The 22,302-nt window shown below is 36.1% G+C and overlaps 1 protein-coding gene across 10 annotated transcripts in view; it reads right to left on the reverse strand.

The window, feature by feature from the left end:
* NEDD4 (NEDD4 E3 ubiquitin protein ligase) overlaps positions 1-22,302 on the reverse strand; it is a 165,080-nt gene that overhangs the window by 31,103 nt on the left and 111,675 nt on the right. For 8 of the 10 annotated variants that reach the window (XR_008539593.1, XM_009429174.5, XM_024349217.3 and 5 more), the window contains 6 exons: positions 16,385-16,435; positions 14,842-14,903; positions 12,024-12,126; positions 5,348-5,514; positions 3,114-3,231; positions 2,860-3,027 (listed from right to left, as the gene is read on the reverse strand). Coding sequence is in view for 9 of the 10 variants with exons in the window: in XM_009429174.5 (XP_009427449.3) it covers positions 2,860-3,027; positions 3,114-3,231; positions 5,348-5,514; positions 12,024-12,126; positions 14,842-14,903; positions 16,385-16,435 (669 nt within the window). In the remaining variant the exon portion in view is untranslated. The remainder of the gene's footprint in view (positions 1-2,859; positions 3,028-3,113; positions 3,232-5,347; positions 5,515-12,023; positions 12,127-14,841; positions 14,904-16,384; positions 16,436-22,302) is intronic. The other 2 variants (XM_063794974.1, XM_024349215.3) reach the window with 1 other exon arrangement.

The following is a 22,302-nucleotide window of genomic DNA, read 5'->3' on the forward strand; positions in this document are numbered from 1 at the left end:
CTCGAACTCCTAACCTCATGTGATCTGCCTGCCTTGACCTCTCAAAGTGCTAGGATTACAGGTGTGAGCCAAGATGCCCAGTCTTAAATTTTATTTTATATACCTAAATACAATCTCAATTTGTAACCATAACCATACAGTGCTTTAAAAATATTTTTTAAAATAGGTAACACTCATACATGTTATAAAATTCAAAAGGAGCCTGGGAAACAATACTATACCAAGTCTTTACAAAAATTTTTTTAAAAAATTAGCAGGGGTACAATGGCATGTGCCTGTAGTACCAGCTACTCCAGAGGCTGAGGTGGGAGAATCCCTTGAGCCCAGAAGTTTGAGGTTGCAGTGGGCTATGATCATGCTACTGCACTCCAGCCTGGGCGACAGAGTGAGACCCTATCTCAAAAAAACAAAAGGTACAAACAATATATATCCTGCTCATTCTTTGCCTCTCTTCAGAGGCAAGCAAAGTTATTAGTTTCCTGTTTAGTCCTTGAGTAAATTATACACATATTTATGCTCTGCATTTAAATAATTTACATAAATTCTGGTGTAACAAACACACTGTTCTGTACCTTGCTGTTTTTCATTTACCAGCATCTCTTAGGGACTGTTCCATCCAACATATACAATCAAGCCCACCTTGTTCTCTTCAATGGCTGCATAGTATTACACTATATGGTTACCATGTATTACTTTAAGTAAAAAAAAATACCAGGAAGAAGGGGAATGGGATTGTATGTGATTTATCATCAGCAAATCAATACGGTTTATTCTTTTTTTTTCTTGAGACGGAGTTTCACTCTGTCACCCAAGCTGAAGTGCAATGGTGCAATCTCGGCTCACTGCAACCTCTGCCTCCTGGGTTCAAGCAATTCTTCCAATCTCAGCCTCCCAAGTAGCTTGGATTACAGGTGTGCACCACCGCACCGAGCTAATTTTTGTATTTTTAGTAGTGACAAGGTTTCGCCATGTTGCCCAGGCTGGTCTTGAACTCCTGACTTCAACCCATCTGTAATCCCAGCCTCCCAAAGTGCTGGGATTATAGGCATGAGCCACCACGCCCGGCCTAATGTAGTTTAGGTCTTTGACTGACCTGTCCCACTCCCCTGTGAAAAAATGAAATGAATGGAAGACAGAACAGACAAATGGAAGAAAGGAAGGGCAGGAGGCAGGCAGGCGGATTTACTGGCAGACATTCATATTCACGTACAACTATCTACTGTGAAGCTTCTTGAAGAAGATGCTAGAGCAGAGGTTAGCACACATTTCCTGTTAAGATCCAGACAGTAAATACTGGCTGTGGGCCATATGGTTGCTGCTGTAACTACTTAATTCAGATGATGTCGTGTGAAAGCAGAGATGGGCAATACCAAAACAAATGATGTGGCTGTATTCCAATGGTAATTATTCATAACAGGCAGCTGCCGATTTGGCCCACTGGTTGTAGTTTGCTTTCCTCTGCACTAGAATATAAGTCCCATGAAGGCAGGAGATATTGTTAATTTTATTGACTGATGTATCCTCAGTAACTAGCATATAGTACTTTGCATATATGTGATCAGCTCTCAATAAATATTTACTAACTAAATGAAAGGCAGGGAAACCTCAACTGGAAATGACAAATAGCATCCTCAGAGAATAATCTTTGTCTTCTACTCAGTCTCCCTTGATGATACATATTAGACAGCTAGCTATGAAGTTCTCATCGTGGAAGCATATGCTGGGATACTTTATTCTGAACCCTATGGACAACAGTTTTTACAGTGGTGGCTGAAGTGAAAATGTCATCTATCTCCTTGTTTAGTCAAAGTATATCAGTTCTTATTCATATATACCTGTTGGTGACATCTGTGATATAATGTTAAAACTTCAGGCCAGAAGCAGTGGCTCATGCCTGTAATCCCAGCACTTTGGGAGTCTGAGGCAGGTGGATCACTTGAGGCCAGGAGTTCAAGACTAGCCTGGCCAACAGGGTGAAACTCCTCCATCTCTACTAAAAATACAAAAATTAGCTGGGCGTGGTGGTGTGCACCTGTAATCTCAGCTATTCAGGAGGCTGAGGCATGAGAATCGCCTGAAGCTGGAGACGGAGTTTGCAGTAAGCCGAGATAGCACCACTGCACTCTAGTCTAGGTGACAGAGTGAGATGTCTCAAAACAAACAAACAAACAAAAAACCAACTTCAGCATAACTAGGAGAGAGAAAAGCAGTCCCTAACATCCAAGAGCTGGCCTGGCACTCATAGGTAAGATCAAGACAAAATCAAGACCACTCTGTAATCGTGGCTGAATATAGACAAAACATGAACATTGTCCAAGCCACAAAATACCAAACATTTCCCCATCCTGGCAAATGTGAGTGACTGTTCTACTTTGCTAATCATAGCTTTAGCCTCACTACAGATAAGATTTGAGATACAAAATCATAGAATTATCCCTGCTTCCCAACAGCATCTCATGTAGAGCAAAGTCCTGCTTCCTAAAACCCTCTTCAAAATCACCTAACAGGAGCCCAAATCCCTGAAGTCTTTTCTAACATTCTGCTACCAAAACACCAATGGTGCGTGTTCTCCCTTGCTGAAATGAATAATAAACCCAACTTGTTCAATGACAAATGTGTCCCTAGTGATTTTTGACTGGAGGGCACTGACATAATGGAAATTTGGATGCCATGACTCTGGTCCATACTACTAATGAGGATATTTGAAAAATGACCATGTTGTAAAGTCCCAAGGTCCCTAACGCATTATTACATATTATTGCATTTAAGACAAAATTTTACATAAAAGTTAGTTGTTGAATAGTATAATATGTATAATATAAACTACTGAAGCCATAACAAAATCTAAGAGCGTCTTACTGAGCTGGATGCTGGCTGGCTCATGGCTGAATTTCCAAAAATGGTGAGTCTGGCATTCAATTCTTCTGCAAGATGAGTTGGAATATCCAAGTTACTTGATGGTGGAGGTGATGGGAAGGCCTGGCTGCTATACATGGTGGCTTCATCTTCTCTTATAATTTCCCAGTTCTAAAATGAACAGAATAAGCTTGAGCCACACATACTTTATTGCTATAGCATGTGTCTTTCAAGGAGAACTAGGAAACTACTTATACCTCGGAAGACTCTCGGTTGTCAACACTTTCTGTTTCCTCGGATATCTGCCGCCTGGTGGTAAATGCACGTTGTGCTTGCAGTTGAATGTTGCCATTCTCAGCATCTGTTAGGTTGTCCCTATATTGGAAGTATAAAAAGCCATCATCCATGTCTTAAGTAGTTAAAATGATTGTCAAAGATTCTGTGATCATTGGAAAAAAAATCTACATTACATCAATAAAAAAATTTATTGTCTTTGACCAAAGGCTATTTCAACATGCAAAGATTCAATCATGGGTAGGCAGACTGGTATATTTAGAGTACCTTACGGAGTTTAAGGTTTTGTGAAAAGGTATAACATGTCTGATTTGATATTTTAGTTTGTCACTATGTCTAGGATAATGTCCAACACATACAGGTACTCAAAAATATTTTGAGTCAGAATGCTTCATAGATTATTTCATTGTATTATTTTGCCATGTTATTATAAGAGTAAAACAGTTACACATACATACATCTTTGTGAATCAGATAGTACATTTTCTAGAATTGGTCTTAAGCCAGGAGTCCATGCATGAATGTGAAAGGCAGAATGAAAGATGGTGTAAGAACTTTATAATGAAAAGCTTAATGGTTTAGGAATTACATATCTATTAGTAATGGTATCTGTTTTTCGTAATATACAGTCATGAGCCTGTCCTGAAAAAGGTAATAGTAAAGATTTGTCTGAGCTTAGGAGAGGTACAATAAATCAGATTGGACGGTTAATGAGTATTAAAAAAAATAGAAAGAATGAATAAGACCTAGTATTTAATAGCTTAACAGGTGACTACAGTCAATAATAATTTAATTGTACATTTAAAAACCAGAAGACTATAATTGGATTGTTTGTAACAAAAAGGATAAAGGCTTGTGAGGATGGATACCCCATTTTACATGATGTGATTATTATGCCTTGCATGCCTGTATCAAAACCTCTCATGTACCCCACAAACATATATACCTACTAGGGACCCACAGAAATTAAAATTTTAAAAAATCAGATTGAACACCCTTACCCCAGTCATTTATATTATTCTAATTATTTGCATTTAATATAACCAGTCTATCAGATCAAGAATTTTGTTCAAATATTTAATAATAAAATTATTGTTAATTTATTTAATGCGACATGAGCTCAGGCTAGTCAGAAGACCAGTTCTTACTGTACCGTAGCTAAAGAAAACATAATTTTGATACATGGTTCTAAGGGAATGCTTCAGTTTTTTTCCCCCTAAATATTTGATTTTGGCTACCTGAAAATGACGTCAGCCACAGTGAAAGAACTGTGATTTTGCTCATGTAAGGCTTGCCATAATACTGAGGTATGCAACAGCGCAATTCTGCAGAATTTTATAGTGTCTTCAGCTTTGCAGTCTGTACGTCACTCTATGAAGACTGAAGCTTCTGTGCCATGAAGTACTTGAACTGCTGATTTGTTTTGGAAGGATTTGAGAACAGAAAATATCTATAAAAGTGCTTGGCATATATCAGGCACAAAATATCAAAGCCAAAAATTAGGAGGCTAATGAACACATTAAAAAATTACGAGTATGTTTCAAACAGAAGACTAAAGGAAGACTTTATAAGACTATATGGAAGGAAAAATGGAAGGGGATTTGAGAATAAATATGAATAATGGGAGATTTTATAAATGTATATACAGTCTAATAATAAAAAAAAATCACTGAGGAGACATAAGTTAGAATATGTTGAAAGTCATTCCGTCCTTGATCTGTGCATGCTGGAAGTTATGTGGACATTGACCAGACTGTCAAATGCGCGTTTAACGTAATACCCTTATTATTGAGTCCTTTATATTTTACAAGTAATTTATATTTTAAAAATAGAGTACTATAGCAATTAACATTTTATTATATTTTAATAACAAACTACAAAAATTCTCCAAGACTTCTAATTCAGCCTAAAAATAAAAATGTACCATTTGTGGCTACATAAAATTAAAAACCTATTAAAATTAAGACACAATTAAAAGGGTAGTATCTAGAGTCAAGTAATTTTGAATATTATCAAGTCATTTAAAAAACGAAACAGCAGAGTTAGGATTTTTAAAGTCCTGGGCAATAAAAATCCTAGTATTCTTATAGTTTATGGATCACTATACTGTTATGAATCCATCTGAGACATGACTTCAAAATGAAAATTCGTAGTTAAAGTGTTTCCAGATTAAAATTGTGAAAGCCATCAGCACATACTGAGGGGTTGGTCTTTTCCACTGTGTTCTTCTAGATTCATGGTTTACATAATAGGTCCTTCCAAGGATATCCTGCCTCTCTTCCCACCCTGGAGGTAGAGGAGAAGGTTCTTGTTGTTGCTGCAAATGGCAAGCAGCATCTGGTTGGTCCAAAACAACCCAGCCAGGCTGAAAAACAGGATGGCAGCAATTAAGTTTACGCATGATTTTTTTAACTTTCTAAATTATATGCTAAAGGAAATTTAAAAAGAGATTTATTATATCAAGTTTTAGAAATTATGCATAGACAGAATAAACAATCCTCAACTTTTAAGACCATAATGTAAATACTTTATGATAATGAAGACTCTTTTTGCAAAAATGATAACCATTTAAATTTTGTTTAAAATTGTCTAAAAATTTTTCAAAAAAAACTTTAAAGGCACAAGCCTGTAAAGTTTCTACCAGGTTCTTCCTGGGTGACAGAACCAGATCCCATCTCAAAACAACAATAAAACAGAACTTTAAAACAAATCTATTTAAAATTTTCATAACAAAAAAGTAATAAAAGTATGTGAGGTGACAGATTTAATTAGCCTGATTTAATCATTTTGCATTGTAAGTATATATCAAAACATCACATTGTCCTCCATAAATATATACAATTATTGTCAATCAAAAATAAAATTTTTAAAAATCTAATAGAAAAAAAGGACAAAAAATCTTTTAAATAAACAACCACGGAAAGTTGGAAAGTACTGAGAGATTGAGAAGTATAGTTTAAACTACTAGTGTAATCTTAGGCTGTTCTCTAAATTATCAGCTGAATGAAGGGCAAGGATTATTTCTTATTGGTCATTGTCTTTCCTACAGAGAAAGCACCTTGCTTACGGTAGAAATCAATAACTATCTGACACATGGAAAAAATCATTTGATAAAGGTCAAATATACAGAGGGGCAAGATGGGGAAGGCAAATGATTTAGAAATAACTGCTACAGTGAACTCTCTAGTGATGGAAAAGTCATTCTCATTCCCTTGTCTGATTTCTCTCTTTCTCCTCTGGACCAAGGCAAGGCATTTTATCAAGTCATAAAACAGCCAAAGAAAGATTTTTTAAAAATGCACTGAGAAGTTTGGTTTCTCAGAGATTAACAAGGGGCAAAATTAACATAAAGCCTTAGTTAGGTCAGTTAAAGTAAGGAATTGATAGAAAAGAGTAGCAAGAGTTAATGCTTTTATATGAGAAACCTCACAAAAGAAAAGGCAGTAGGTCAAAGATTCTATTAAATACTGATTGGTTAGGAAAGCATTAGAAACTGAAATAAACTGGCGAAGAAAACTTTAAAATGCTCCCAGAAGGACACAAAAGAAGACCTAAATAAGGGAAAGACATAGTCTGTTCTTGGCTGGGAAGACTCAGTCTCACAAAGGTGTCAATTCTTCCCAAGTTAATCTATAAATTTGCCAAGATTCCAACAAAACTGTATTATGATTAAAAAAAAAAATAGGCCAGGTGCGGTGGCTCAGGCCTATAATTCCAGCACTTTGGGAGGCCGAGGCGGGCAGATCACTTGAAGTAGGGAGTTTGAGACCAGCCTGACCAACATGGAGAAACCCCATCTCTACTAAAAATACAAAATTAGCCAGGTGTGGTGGCGCATGCCTGTAAATCCCAGTTATTTGGGAGGCTGAGGCAGGAGAATCACTTGAACCCGAGAGGCAGAGGTGATGGTGAGCGGAAATCACGCCATTGCACTCCAGCCTGGACAACAAGAGTGAAACTCTGTCTCATAAAAAAAAAAAAAAAAAGATACGAGGCAACTCTCAAGTTCAACAGAAACATAAACAAGCAGGAATAAGCAGCACAATTTTTAAAAAGAAAAGCAAGAAGTGAAGATCAACCCTACCAGATAAAAACACATTATAAATGACAACAATTAAAGCTGTGTGGTTCTGGTGCATGCATCGACAGGCAGCTCAATAGATTTGCCCAGAAAGAAACTCAGCTTTATAGGAATTCCGGCCAGGCACGGTGGTTCATGCCTGCAATCTCAGCACTTTGGGAAGCTGAGGTGAGGGGGTCACTTGAGGTCAGGAGTTTGAGACCAGCCTGGCCAACATGGTGAAACCCCATCTCTACTAAAAATACAAAAATTAGCCGGGCATGGTGGCGGGCGCCTGTAATCCCAGCTACTCGAGAGGCTGGGGCAGGAGAATTGCTTGAGCCCAGGAGGCAGAGGTTGCAGTGAGCTGACATCGCACCACTGCATACCAGCCTGGGCGACAGAGCAAGACTCTGTCTCAAAAAAAAAAAAAAAAAAAAAAAAACTTTATAGGAATTTAGAATATGATAAAGACATTTGAAATCTGTGGCAAAATAGGCAGATTACTTAGAAAATGGGCACCCATTTGGAAAAAACTTCACTTGAATCCCTACCTCATGCCTTATATCAGGATAAGTTACAGACTGAATAATATCTAAATGTTTAAAAGTGAAACCAAAAAGTAGTAGTAACAAACTTTTGAAAATTTTAGAAATATATTTTAAAAGTGGGACACTGTTAAATATGACACCAAACCTTGAAGGCATGAAAGAGAAGATCCATAAATTTGATAACAAAACACCCACATTTGTATATGGCCAAAACTACTAAATAACATTAAAAAAAAAAAAAAGAGCAAATGACAAAGTGGCAAACATTTTTGGTGCTTTGATAACTGACACAGAATAATTTCCTTAGATACACAGAGCTTCTGTTCTAGGCCTGGAGATCAGCAGTAAATGACTGCTGTGTGACAGGCAGTGGACTGCTTCCACGATGGAAGAGAATTCTTCCACGTTGGAAGGCTAGACCTGAAAACGAGGCCTCAGGGAAAAGAGTTGGGAAGGAAAGGAATGTTTTTTGGTAGCAGGGAGAAATGGATAGGGGTTTCTGCAGCAAGGTTGATCTAGTTTGGCTGTATAGAAGGTGACGAGTAGTGGGGTAGGAAGATGACAGAATAAATTATTTTGGGAGAAAAGGTCTGGAGCGGAATTTCTCTCTTTCTTCTCTCTCTCGACAGGGTCTCATTATGACACCCAGGTTGGAGTGCAGTGGTGCCATCACAGCTCACTGCAGCCTTGACCTCTTGAGCTCAAGAAATCTTCTACCTCAGGCTTCAGGTGTGTACTACCATCCCAAGCTAATTTTTAATTTTTTTGTAGAGATGGGGTCTCGTTATGTTGCCCAGGCTGGTCTCAAACTCCTGGGCTCAAGCAATCCTCCTGCCTTGGTCTCCCAAAGTGCTGGGATTACCAGCGTGAGCCACTGTGCCCAACCTTTCTTCTTCTTTTTTTTTCTAAATTTTTACCTCTTTTATAAGAATTGTTATCTCTATTTTTTCTTTTTATTGCCCAAATTTCATTCTCTTCTTTCCTTATATCCTCTTACTTTGTCTGCCCATCCATGTTGATCTTCCTTCTTTCTTTCTTTTCCTTTCTCTTAAATTATGATAATACAGGATCTAGCATACCTAAAATTTAGTCTTCAATATATTGAATCAGATTGTATGTTTCTGGTTTCAATCCCAAAACACGTTAAGTTTTTATATTTTACTCTTTTGAGAAAATATAAATTTAACATTTTTTGGTTGAATATAACCATTGATTACGTTTCCTTTAAGATTAATACAATTTATTAATAAAATAGTTCTCACTACTGCTGTAAAGGATTATAAAAATACTCAGTGCTAGAAAAATGGTACCAAAAGAATATTTCTTTTAAAGCTTCTTAGAGATTTCTCTCTTAAATGTCTGCTTAATGTATTTATATTATCTGAGTAAATTCAAGAAGAGAAAGAACAAAAATTAATTTAATTAAGGGCTTAAAAAAGACCTGTCTCAAATTTGTGGAAGAAGAGTTGTACAATCAAACACGGCTTAGAAAGACTGGATACAATGCCTCTATACAGTCAATTTTTTGGATAGAAGGCCTTCCTATTAAATATGTATCAGCTGCTATTCTTTATAAAATAACTTTCTAAGTATCAATGAACCTTATTTAATTTCTAACCACAAAGCCAATATGTAATTGCTCACAATTTAATCAAGTCAAAGAGGGTCAGAAAGAAAGCATTCAGAGGTACAACCAACATTTTATGTTAATTTTGTAAAATACATACAACTAACCCTAAAGTTGCAAATGGTACAAAAATCAAGTGTTACGTAATTATCTATTATAGCCATACTTTACTACAGAATACAAACTACCTAAGAGTGAGCTTCATTTCAAAATTACAATTGTTTTCCTTAAATAGTAGAATTTTATATATACAGTCACAAACTAGCTGTCAAAGGACTAGGCAAGACTCCTCTAGTCATTAGCTACACAGAAGGTAAATAAGCACAGATTCATGTGTTTGAATTCCTAGGGCCTTTCATAAATAAACTCCTACAAGCTTACATCTCCTGAAATTATAAGGTGCATTCTGAGGGAATTCAAACACTGAGACATGAGACCGCAAAATGAAGTGAAGCAGTTCTCTCCACAGAAACTCAACTGTGAATAGGGTCCTATGATGCGTGCATGTGGGCAAAACTTGGAGCAGGTTACTAAATAATGAAATGCTGTTAAATTTTTTCAAGTTACTAAATAAATAATTTTCTTTCTTTACAGCAGATATCCTTCATTTCAAACAGAATTCCATTATTCAAGATACTCTGGTACACCAAAAAGCCAGGTAGAGAAACTTCTACTGAATGAATACTTGAAAACTTTACAAACGATTATTATACGAAAATCAGAGAAAAATACCTAACAAAAAGTTAATCAAATAAGTGAAGAGAGTTCTTTGATCACCAAACCAGGGGCTATCTATACTCTGTGATTTGAAGAAAAAAGGTTCTTTCCTGGCTGGGTGCCGTGGCTCACGCCTGTAGTCCCAGCACTTTGGGAAGCCGAGGCAGATGGACGGCTTGAGGCCAGGAGTTCAAGACCAGCCTGGCCAACATAGTAAAACTCTGTCTCTACTAAAAATACAAAAATTAGCCAGGCATGGTAGCACATGCCTGTAATCTCAGCTACTTGGGAGGCTGAGGCATGAGAATTACTTGAACCCAGGAGGCAGAGGCTGCAGCGAGCTGAGATTGCACCACTGCACTCCAGCATGGGCCACAGAGCAAGACTCTGACTCCAAAAAAAAAAAAAAAAGGTCTTTCCTTCTATTATTATAGATTCTCCTGCAAAGCAAAATCTCATTAGTGCATTTAAAATTTTCCCAGAAAGCTCTGCTGCAAATTCACTACCTGTTCTAGAGCTTTTCTTTCTCAAGGTACATGGGCATGTGAGGTAGAGCCTAGCCCCTGGGGAAGGCCCTCAGCTTCACTGTTCTTATGGAGACCTAAGCAGGCCCTCAGTCAGAGGAGAAAGTGTTAAGCAAGGCAACAAATAAGAACCCTCCAGAGCAATTTGGTGCCATACGCTGTGTGCTTTGCTTTCAGTAACTGCTGTTAATATGGTTTGGCTGTGTCCCCACTCAAATCTCATCTTGAATTGTAGCTTCTATAATCCCCTCGTGTCGTGGTAGGCACTCAGTGAGAGGTAACTGAATCATGAGAGTGAGTTTTTCCGGTGCTGTTCTCATGATAGCGAATAAGTCTCATGAGATCTGATAGTTTTATAAAGGGCAGTTCCCTGGCACACACTCTCTTGCCTGCCACCATATAAGCTGTGCCTTTGCTCCTTTTTCACCTTCCACCATGATTGTGAGACCTCCCCAGCCATGTGGAACTATGAGTCCATTAAACCTGTTTTTAAAGCTTTATAAATTACCCAGTCTCTGGTATTTCTTCACAGCAGTATGAAAATGGACTAACACAGCTACTGAATAAATGATACTTCTTTTTGATGATAATGTGCTTTCAAAGGGAACCTCAAGGAGCAGGTGTTTTTTTGACCCCTTTCCAAATCATAAATTTTTTTGCTGGAAGAAACCCTCGAGGTCATCTGATGCCATCCTGTCACTCTGCAAACAAGATCCTGAGGTTCGGAAAAGTTCAATGACTCACACAGGTCTGGCTAGACAGAGTGTGCAACTAGGATTCCAGTCTCCAAACCCTATCCAATTCTATTCCAAATACATACTTTCTGCCTCCTACTTGCTTACTCCAGATGCATGTAACTCTACACAAATCTTGACTTGGACTTTCCTCTCATCCTGTCATCCATGAAAATTGTTAAATTCTACTTGCCCCACATACAGAAGGCTCTTTATTAGATCACTTAAATTTTCCTTGCTCCCTAATTCCCCTCCTTTCCTATGAGCCCTCCCACCATAATAAGAATATTAACAGGACTTAAATTTCATAAAAGAGTTCCTAATCAGTGGAGTCTCCTCAAAATGTCCATATATTTAACTTCAAAATACTAAATTGTGTTCTTACTTTAATGGAGAATATACAGTTTTAGAAAACTTTGAAAAACTAGATTTATATTCTATTCTCTACTCCTTAACCTTTAAGAAGGCCATCAATAATGGCCATTCCTTCTACAGAAATATCCTTAGAGGAAAAACTATTAATGCTTGGGTGAAATAAACATCCAAGTAAATAATCTTCATTGCACATGTTAACTTCATTCAATAGTTATTGTTCTTCAGAGTACAGTAAAATAAGAAATTAAAAATTTTTTAGTTTAACCAAATATTTATAAAATCTCACCTCTAATTCCTCAGCCTGTTCTGCATTATCATCTTCTGAGCCACTGGTTTTAGGTAAATAAGTCATTTTTAGTCTCAGGTAACCTTTAACTCTTGATTTGTGACTGTAGAAAAGAAAATAAATATTCATAAAACTTTAACACCGGGAGAAAAATATTCAATTAATAAGAGTTTAATGAACACCCACTAGGTACCAGGGGGTCTACAAAGGGAGGTTCAAAGACAAGTTCCAGGGCAGAAGATATCTAGGGAAAGGAATAGAAGGTGGAGAAAAGGCAAACATATATAAATAAATAAATAAATAAATAATTGTTATGACACAAAGAAGATGCTAAGGAAGTTTAAGTGAACGATCAGAGACAATGTCAAAGAGAAGCTGGCCTTTGAGTTGGGGTTAGAAGATTGGGGAGGATTCTTACCTGTGGCAGTAGAGGAAAAGGCATATGAGTGGAGAAGAGGGCAAGATCCAGGAAACAGATGGGAAATTTGGGGTGCAATTAAGGAAATTGCAGTAGTTGAGTTTGGCTAGATTATAGGACATGTAAAGGGGACTACAGGAGATTGGGATGGTCCAGAGGTCATGCAAAATCAGACAACTTCAGACTTTATTTTGCATATTTTGGTAAATCACTGAGAATTTGGGGGATAGAGAAAGGCATCCTCAGAGATGTGCTTTAGGGATACTAATCTGGCCATATTTTTTTGGATGACAGAAGAGTAGAGGGCAAGGCCTGATCAATGTCTGAAACCTGCTACATCTCTTTGGCAGCTGTTTGAATCTGTCACACATTAATTTACCTAATCTATTTTTATATTGTATCACCTCTTTGAATAATCAGTTGTCTAAGCTAAAGGCTGCTGCCTGCTGTAGTAATATTTTAAATCTTTTGAAAACCTGTCTTTCATAAGCTGCTGCTGCTTTTTTTCTTCTTCTTCTTCTTTTTTTTTTTGTTTGTTTTGAGACAGCATCTCCCTCTGTCGCCCAGGCTGGAGCACAGTGGCTCAATTACGGTTCACTGCAGTCTTGACCTCCCAGGCTCAGGTGATCTTCACACCTTAGCCTCCTGAATAACTGGGACTACAGGCACACACTGCCATGCCCGGTTAATTTTTGTATTTTTTTGTAGAGACAGGGTTTTGCCATGTTGCCCAGGCTGGTCTGGAATTCCTGGGCTCAAGCAATCCACCCACCTAAGCCTCCCAAAGTGCTACGATTACAATGCTTTCATAAGGTTCTAATTTAAGGCTTAATTCTATTGTCCTCATCAATTCTAGTATCCTATGATTTACTTAAGAAATCCTTACTTGTCTCAGCTCTCTATATAGATTTTTTGGGGATGATTTTTTACAGATATCAGATATGTAGCAATTACCCTTTGTCTTTCTAGACAAGAGTCCTAATCCTTTTATTCTGTCTTCAAGAGATTACCTACCCCCACTCCCAAGCCTCCCCTAATCTTTTTAGCTCTTCTCTGTATGGTTCTCATGGATTTGGCAAATTTAGTGTATCCTTTCATGAGTAGTCAGTGAAATCCTGATGCTTATTTCCAAGGCCGCTAATGTGGCTTGTGTCTCCATACTGAAGGAGATGTGAACATTCTGACTTGTGGCTATAAAAGATGGATACAGAAAATGTGCTCAGACAATGTTTTGTTGAAAAGTTTCTCTACAATTGTATGTTTCATGTCTTTTCAATTGGAAAAGAAGCCTCAAGGTTTTGACTTAATGGGGCTCAAACAAATTTAGGAATGTAGTACATTTTCTATCTGAATAAAGTTCTTTCTACACTTGCAATAATATTCATTGCAGACAGAAGAAGCAAATTGTATTTTTTAAAGATAAAGACGCTAGAAAGCATGTGACAAATTGAAAAGCAGGCTGCTAGGACAATCGAATAAGAAAAAACAATTTAGTTATTCTTGATATGCAGATGTCACAATCAGTCTAAAATTAAAAGACTAAAAGAGATTTACATTCCAGACATCTACAGAAATTAAATGTGACTTCCTTTATAGAGAGTAAATATTAACAGTCAGTGAGCACTCCTTTTCATTTTTTTAATATTTATATTATAAACAGTAATTTTAAAAATCATTTTTAAGTGAAAAATTTTACTAAGTTCCAATAGTACATTTTCAAATGCATTTTATAGTTTAAGAAACAAGACAAATACTGTTGCTTTCACAGAAGTCCTTTCTCTGCTTTAGTTTGACCTTTTTGACAGTAAATCCACACATGTTTTCACTAGATTTTACTTGTCAATGAGGTATAGAAGATCAAAAGGAGTTTTAGTTACAGCTTAAATTTAAATTTTTTTGATAAACATCAAGTAACTTTGTTTGGGAAAATGGAATTATAAGCATGCTATTTGGGTTTTAAATTCCAGTCTTATGTTATTTTCTCTAAATATTTGAGTCTTCTGAAATATTAAGTATGCAAAATATAGTTAGGTTTTTCTGAAATTGGCTTTGTGCACGTCGAGTTAGGTAATGGTTTTAGATGAATTCATGTTTGTGATTTTTTAAAGCATAGTATGACAATATGACATAAATAGCCTTCTAGTCTGATAAGTATTAGGAGAATGAATCTTTCCCAAAAGGCTGTGATCACTTTCTGTATTTTCAGAATGTTTTGCAATGTGCATACAGTACTTTTAATCAGAAATAGCAATGAAGCTTTTAAAATAATAATAATAATAATAATAATATTTAGAAGTAGCTTATTTACAGAGGTTTAAACCCTGAATTTCTAATAAGGCTACTGTAAGGTGTAATGAAGAGATAAAAAATTTAATATGCTATTATTTTATATTTACTGACCTTCTTGGATGAAGAACAAAATCCTTAAATGTATATGGTCTCTCCAATCTTGGATTTTCTGTCTAGAATAAAACAGTGGGTTTTCAAAATATATCTATAACACCAAAAGCATGTACTTTTCAAGAATACTCATGAACTATCACCTAAGGCATAATTTAAGTTGGAAGTGAGGAAAAAAAGTAGCTTTAGTTTATCAAATGCTAACTTGACAGTGCTTTCACTTTCCTGCTCAAGAGGAATTGCAGCCGACATCACAACTCAAACGAAAACTAGCTGAGCAGGTGGGTTGTGGAGCCAAAGGGAGGGCAGAAGAGAATAAGCAGAAAAACAGTATAGAGTGGTTAGTATGTTGACATCCCAAAAGAGCATGGACTATGCACATGTCTGCAGGCTGGCTTGGTTAGAGCATAGAGATAATTCTAGGAGATCAAAAAAGTCAACAGCCTGGAAAGTTAAGACTGGATTAAATATATTACTGAAAGCTTATGGTCCTGCACCCTGTTTAAAAAAAAAAAAAAAGATTATGCTCTGGAAAGACTGTGGAGAGCCAATTAATATAACTCACAAGACTGAAAAAGAAGTATTTTTTCTCTTTCTTTAAAATTCAGCAGTTGTTAGTTTTTATTATCCTTCTCTGATGTTTTGCATTGTTAACTACCCAGTCTGCCTTGAAACTCTTTTCTTAAATTCTCATGACATTATTTTACTTGGCTCTTTTCCTGTTTCCCCTTGTCTGTCTTCTCTTTCTTTTCTGATCCACTCACGTTGACTGAGGGTCAATGGCTGGCCCTCCGTTCTTATCTCTTTCATCAGGAGAGCCCATTATTCTCAGAGATTCTGCTGTTATCTGGACAGTGATAACACTCAATCCTTCCAGTCCCTTTTCCCTGCCTAGCTGATTTTTATCTCTCTGTCAGCAGTCTACTTTAAACTTTCATTTTCTTTGTTTCCTATCAAAACTCTGTTTGTCCAAAAATAAATTTTTTGCTTTTCAAAACAAAATGGCTTTTCTTCCTCACTTTTCTACGTGAGACGCCACTCTTATCTTCCAAGTTCAACTTGTATTATCTTTACTTCTTGCTTATTTTCTTAAGCCTCCATGTCAGACATGTGATTCAATAATGTTCTATTTTGCAATGTTTCCTGAATCTGTTTTTCTCCTTGCTATATTCTTAGTCCTGATTCTTAGTGTTTTATGTTTCCATTGTCGTAAACTATCTTAGTTTTCTTCTGTGAGCTTAGGCACTCCTCATTCTAGTTATTCAGCAGAATATTTTCAAACTAATCTTTTTTACACAATGTTTTCACAATGCCAACAAACATCAGAAATTCTCTATTTCTCACTGGGGTTCATGAATGGAAATCTTAAAGAGAAAATGGAAACGGAAAATTGAAATGAGTTTTTAGAAAACAGTATGCTCAATAAATAAAAGTAGTATACATTTGATAAATCAATTATTTACAGTAGCTATATTATATATGTAAGTATTTATTAAATTAAAAAAATAAGCACAAAAGGAAAATCATGGACACCTATACCAACCGGTAATGGATAAAGTGGAACATCCACTTGACCTAGGAAATCATCTCTTGTCTATAAGAGAAAGAAGAAAAAATATAATTAGTAATACGCTCAATTCCTTTAGAAGAGTTTGATGAGATAGTGCCACCATTCACAGAAAATGTAAAATTTTTTTTTAATTCAGTCATATGCAGCATCAATGGAAAATAAAAAGTAATGTGGTACAACTTCTGGTAATGGCAGAGTAGCATATATTAGATTAATCCTTCTGCAGATAACAATTATATTCTGTGACAAAATACTAAAAGAGCTATTTGAAAGTACAACAGAATGACCCCAAACAAGCAGAAACTGGAGGGACGTCAATCCTTCAAAGAAGGAACTACACTAGGTAAGATTCAGTATTTATATGGCTTTTCCTCTAGTAGTATTCTACAGTCCACATAATGCAGAGAGCCTAGAACTTAAGCTGAAATCTGCACTATTACTGGCTTGAGGAGTCAGAAGGCCTAGTTTGGGGTTGACAGCATATCTAGAAAAAGAGGAGAAAAATCCCAGAAAAAAAGCCACCAGAGTTCTTCCAAATCTATATATAAACTCTTACCTAAATCCCTAGTTTTACTCTGAACTGAACAAGTGAAAATCAACAGATGGAAGACTGAGAGGGCTCAGCACTGATTTCAGCTGATGTTCACCAAAAGGGAAGCAGAATTTGGAGTTCAGCTATGTTAACTTGCTAGAACAAAAATCAACACTGGGCATGGAGGCTTACACCTGTAATCCCAGCACTTTGGGAGGCCGAGGTGGGCGGATCACCTGAGGTCAGGAGTTAGAGACCAGCCTGACCAACATGGTGAAACCTCATCTCTACGAAAAATACAAAAATTAGCCAGGTGTGGTGGCACATGCCTGTAATCCCAGCTACTTGGGAGGCTGAGGCAGGAGAGTGGCTTAAATCCAGGAGGCAGAGGTTGCAGTGAGCCAGGACCATGCCACTGCACTCCAGCTTGGGTGACAGAGTAAGACTCCGTCTCAAAAAGAAAAAAAAAAAAAGAAAATCAACACTCCTCAGGGAAATATAATAAAATTCACTGTCTCTATTAGTTACTATATTCATTGTCCAGCCCACAATAAAAAAATTACTAGACATGCAAAGAAATAAAAAAAAAAAAAAACCCAGTAGGAAGAGAAAAAGTAATTAACAGAAACCAGCCACAAGATGACGCAGATCATGGAATAAGCAGACAAGGAAAATAGAGCAGCTATTATAAAGATGTTCAAAGGACTTAAAAGAAAAATAAGGTCATAATGAATGAAAAGATGGGGAACCTCAGCAGTGAAGGGGAAACTAAAAATGAATCAAATGCACATTTTATTTAATTTTATTTTTGAGACAGAGTCTTGCTCTGTCACCCTAGCTGGAGTGCAATGGTGCAATCACAGCTAACTGCAACCTCTACCTCCTGGGTTCAAGTGATTCTCTTGTCTTAGCCACACAGGTAGCTGGGATTACAGGCATGCACCATGCACCACCATGCCTGGCTGATTTTTGTATTTTTAGTAGAGACAGGGTTTCACCATGTTGACCAGTCTGGTCTCAAACTCCTGACCTCAGGTGATCTGCCTGCCTCAGCCTCCCAAAGTGCTGGGATTACAGGTGTTAGCCACCACAGCTGGCCAGATGTACATTTTAGAACTGAAAAATATAATACATGAAATAAAAAAATTCAATAGATGGGTTTAAAAGACAATTGAAGATGACTGGAGAAAAGTATCATGAACTTGAAGATATAGAGACAGAATTTATCTAGTATGAAAAATAAAGGGAACTTGTGGAAAAATTTCAAGCAGTCTGACATATGTGTAACTGGAGTTCCATAAAAGGGGATAGGTAATAGGGCAGAAAAATATTTGGGGAAAAAAACAGCCAAAATATTCACACATTTAGAAAAACACAAGCTGAGACAGTCAATAAAGTCAGTGAACTGAAGCAGGATAAATATAAAGAAAACATGGGTAGGCACACCATTATTAAACGCTGAAAACAAAAGATAAACAGAAAATCTTGAAAGCAGCCTAATAAAAATAATACATTACACAGAGGAGAATAAGAATACAAATAATGGTTGACTTCTCGTCAAAAACAATGGAAGCCAGAAGACAACTGAGTGATATCTATAAGTGCTGAAATGGAAAATGTACCAAGAATTCTGTATCTAGCAAAAACTATCCATAAAAAAGGGAAGGAAAATAAAGATACTTTCGGATAAAGTAGAGATAATTTGTCATCAGCAGACAAATTGTCGGCACTACAGAATATGCTATAGGAAGTTCTTCAGGCTGAGGATAAGTGGCACCAGATAGAAATTCAGATCTAAAGAGATTAATAAAGAGCACCAGAAAATGGTAAATTATGTGGGTAAAGTTTTTTTTTTTTAAGGTACCTTCTCAATCTTTTAAAGAACAAATTGTTGTATACAAAAAAAAAATTGTATCGCTATACTATGGGTTTAAAATATATGTAGATGTAATAAAAATGACAACATTGTGCACAAGATAGGTGGAATAATCAAATCTATATTGTTGCAAGACTTATATTTTATATAAAGTGGTATGATTGACATAAGTTAATCATTAATTGACTGCAGAGCTAAAAAGCACAGAGAAGAGTTAAAATGGAATATTGGAAATATCTGACTAACCCAAAATAAGGCAGGAAAAGAGAAACAAAGAAACAGATGAGAGGAACAGAAATAAACTGCATATTCTGAGAGCTAAATCCAGCCATATAAATTATGACAAACTAGTCCAATTAAAGACAGAGATTGTCAAGCTGAATAAAAATGCAAAATCTAACCATATGTTGCCTATAAAAGACATCTATCATTATTGTTTAAAAATATTTTATTAAAGGTTTTTCTTTTTTTTTTCACTTTTTTTTTCTTTTTTCTTTTTTTTTAAAGAGATGGAGTCTTGCCGTCTTACGCAGAATGGTCTCAAACTCCTGGGCTCAAGCGAGTCTCCTGCCTTGGTGTTTCAAAGTGCTGGGATTACAGGTGTGAGCCACTGTGCCCAGCCAACTTCTCATTTTAAAAGAATTTCAGATTTTAAAAAACTGCAAAAATACTGCGAGAGAATCCTCATATACTTTTCACCCAGATCCACCAAATGTTAACATCTTAAATAACCATATTATGACGATCAAAACCAGAAATATTATTAACTACTCTACAGACTTGACTCAAAATTTACCAACTGTCTGCCTAATTTTAGTCCAGGGTCCAATTCAGACTCATATATTGCATTTAGTAGTCCTGCCTATTTAATTTCTTTAAATCTGGAAAGTACCTTAGTCTTCCTTTGTCTTTCATAATCTTGACATTTTTGAGCAGTACTGACTAGTTATAGAACATCCTTCTAATATTTCTTCATGGTTGAATTTAGATTATGCATTTTTTGCAAGAATACCATAAAGGTGATGCTTGTGCCCTTCTCAGTGCATCATATCAGGAGGCACACGATACTGATTTGTTGCACTACTAATGGTATTAACTTCAATCATTTGGTTAAGGTGCTGTCTTCCATGTTTCTCAATATTTTCCCCTTTGTAATTAACAGTATCTTGTGGTAAAAGCCTTTGAGGTTATGTAAATAGCCCATTTCTCATCAAACTTTTTCTCACAAACTTTAGCATCCATTGATGATTCTTGCCTGCAACAATTATTACTGTGGTGCTTGCCAAATGTTGACTTTCTATTTCTACCATTTCCATTATTCTTTTTACATTAATTAATTATTATTCTGCTTGAGTAAAGAATTTTCCCCTTCCTCCCATTTATACATTCTAATTTATATCATCATAGACTCATTGATATTTATTTTATATTATCTTATAAGATATAATCCATTATTGTTACTTATTTTTTTACTCAAATTGTCCCAGATATGGTCATTGAGAGTCACTTCAGGTTAGTTTTTGCGCATTTCTGATATCTTCTCAATTTTTTTGTGTAATTCCTTACTTTTTGGCACCACAAAAATGATTCAGGTTCAGCATATACTCTTCTTATCCCTGCTCTACAATCAATCAGCCACTTCTCCAGAGAACCCTGATAAATTTTACTGGAGAATCATATTTAGATATAAAGATCCGGGTTCAAGGTGCTTATTACTTTCAGGCTCAAGAGATGAACTTTGAATTCAAATATACAGATAAATTGAAGATAAAGGTATGGAAAAAATAATCAGGTATACAGTAAGTATAAGTGGCTGTAATATCAGACAAATTAGATTTCATGATGATGAGTATTGACACAAATAAAAAGAAACATTTCATAATAATAAAGAGATCAATTCATAAAATATTACTATAAGTCAATAATATGAATCAATAATAAACAGAAAAACTATCCAATTAAAATGGGCATAAGACTTGAACAGATATTTCAAACAAGAAGATAAATAAATGGTAAATATTATATGAAAATATGCTTATCACTATTAATCATCAGGGAAATGCAAATTAAAATCACAATGCAGTACCACTTCAAACCCCCTGGAATAGCTAAAATAAAAAAAGTCTGACAAAAACAAATATTGGTCAGGGTGTGGTGCAATCAAAACTCTCTTATAAAGTTAAACATATACCAGTATATGACCAAGAAGTTCTGCTCCTTGTATTTTCTTAAGAGAATAAAAACAAATATCCTCTAAAATACTTCTTCAAGAATGTTCACAGAATTTCATTCATAATAGCCTAAACTGGAAATAAATGTCCTTTGAAAAATAAAACTGTGGGATATACAATTAGTAGAATTACTCAGCGATGAAATGAAATGAACGGATATACAAAATAACATATATAAATCTCAAAGAAAAGTGTTTTTTTTGTTTGTTTGTTTTGTTTTTTTGAGACAGAGTTTCGCTCTTGTCGCCCAGGCTGGAGTGCAATGGCGCGATCTCGGCTCACTGCAACCTCCGCCTCCCTCATTCAAGCGATTCTTCTGCCTCAGCCTCGCAAGTAGCTGAGATTACAGGCATGTGCCACCACAACCAGCTAGTTTTTTTGTATTATTAGTAAAGACAGGTTTTACCATGTTGGCCAGGCTAGTCTCGAACTACTGACCCCAGGTGATCCACCTGCCTTGGTCTCCCAAAGTGCTGGGATTATAGGCATGAGCCACAGCGCCTGGCCAGAAAAGTTTAACTATAAAAAGAAGATACAAAAGAGTACATGCTGTCCGATTTAATTTACATGAACAGTAAAAGAAAGAAAAAAGGGAGACTGGAAGAGTAGATGACAGCAGAGAGATAAGTGAGAGAATGAGTGAAAGTCCTAATACCAAACTGTAAGGACCTCTCCAACTCCTTTGTTTCACTTGGCTTCTAGAATACTGGCAGACAAATATATACTTCCCAAGAAAGAAAATTCCTCTCTGGAACAACTAAGCAACCCAAAGAGACAGACTTATAGATATTAAATCCAGGAAGTCTTCCAATAAAATGACTAATTCTCTCTGCTCACCCCAAAGTGAAGTCCACTAGTCAGTAGATGCCCATGAACAAAACCCTTCCAATAAATATTGGAATCTTATACATTATGGGCAGTTAAGGACTACTAAATATTTGGGGAAAGTTTATAACATGAAACACACAGACCTAAATGAAAGACGGGAGTCTGATGAATAAGAATCAAGTCAAATTGCAAGAAAAATACCCCAGAAAAACCGTAATATTCCCAGAGATAAGAGGAGATGAACCACCTGTCAAACAAGATAGGAGGCTGCAAAAAAGAAGCAATTAGAGGACAAGAAATATCTCTTAGAAATAAAAAATATAACTCAAAAACTTCAAGATAGAGTTAGAAGATAGAGTTAAAAAAATTCTCAGAAAGTAGAACTAAAAGGCAATAGACTATAAGATTCTTCAAATAAGGAAAT

Source organism: Pan troglodytes, chromosome 16 (assembly GCF_028858775.2).
Source record: "Pan troglodytes isolate AG18354 chromosome 16, NHGRI_mPanTro3-v2.0_pri, whole genome shotgun sequence".
Classification (NCBI taxonomy): Eukaryota; Metazoa; Chordata; class Mammalia; order Primates; family Hominidae; genus Pan; species Pan troglodytes.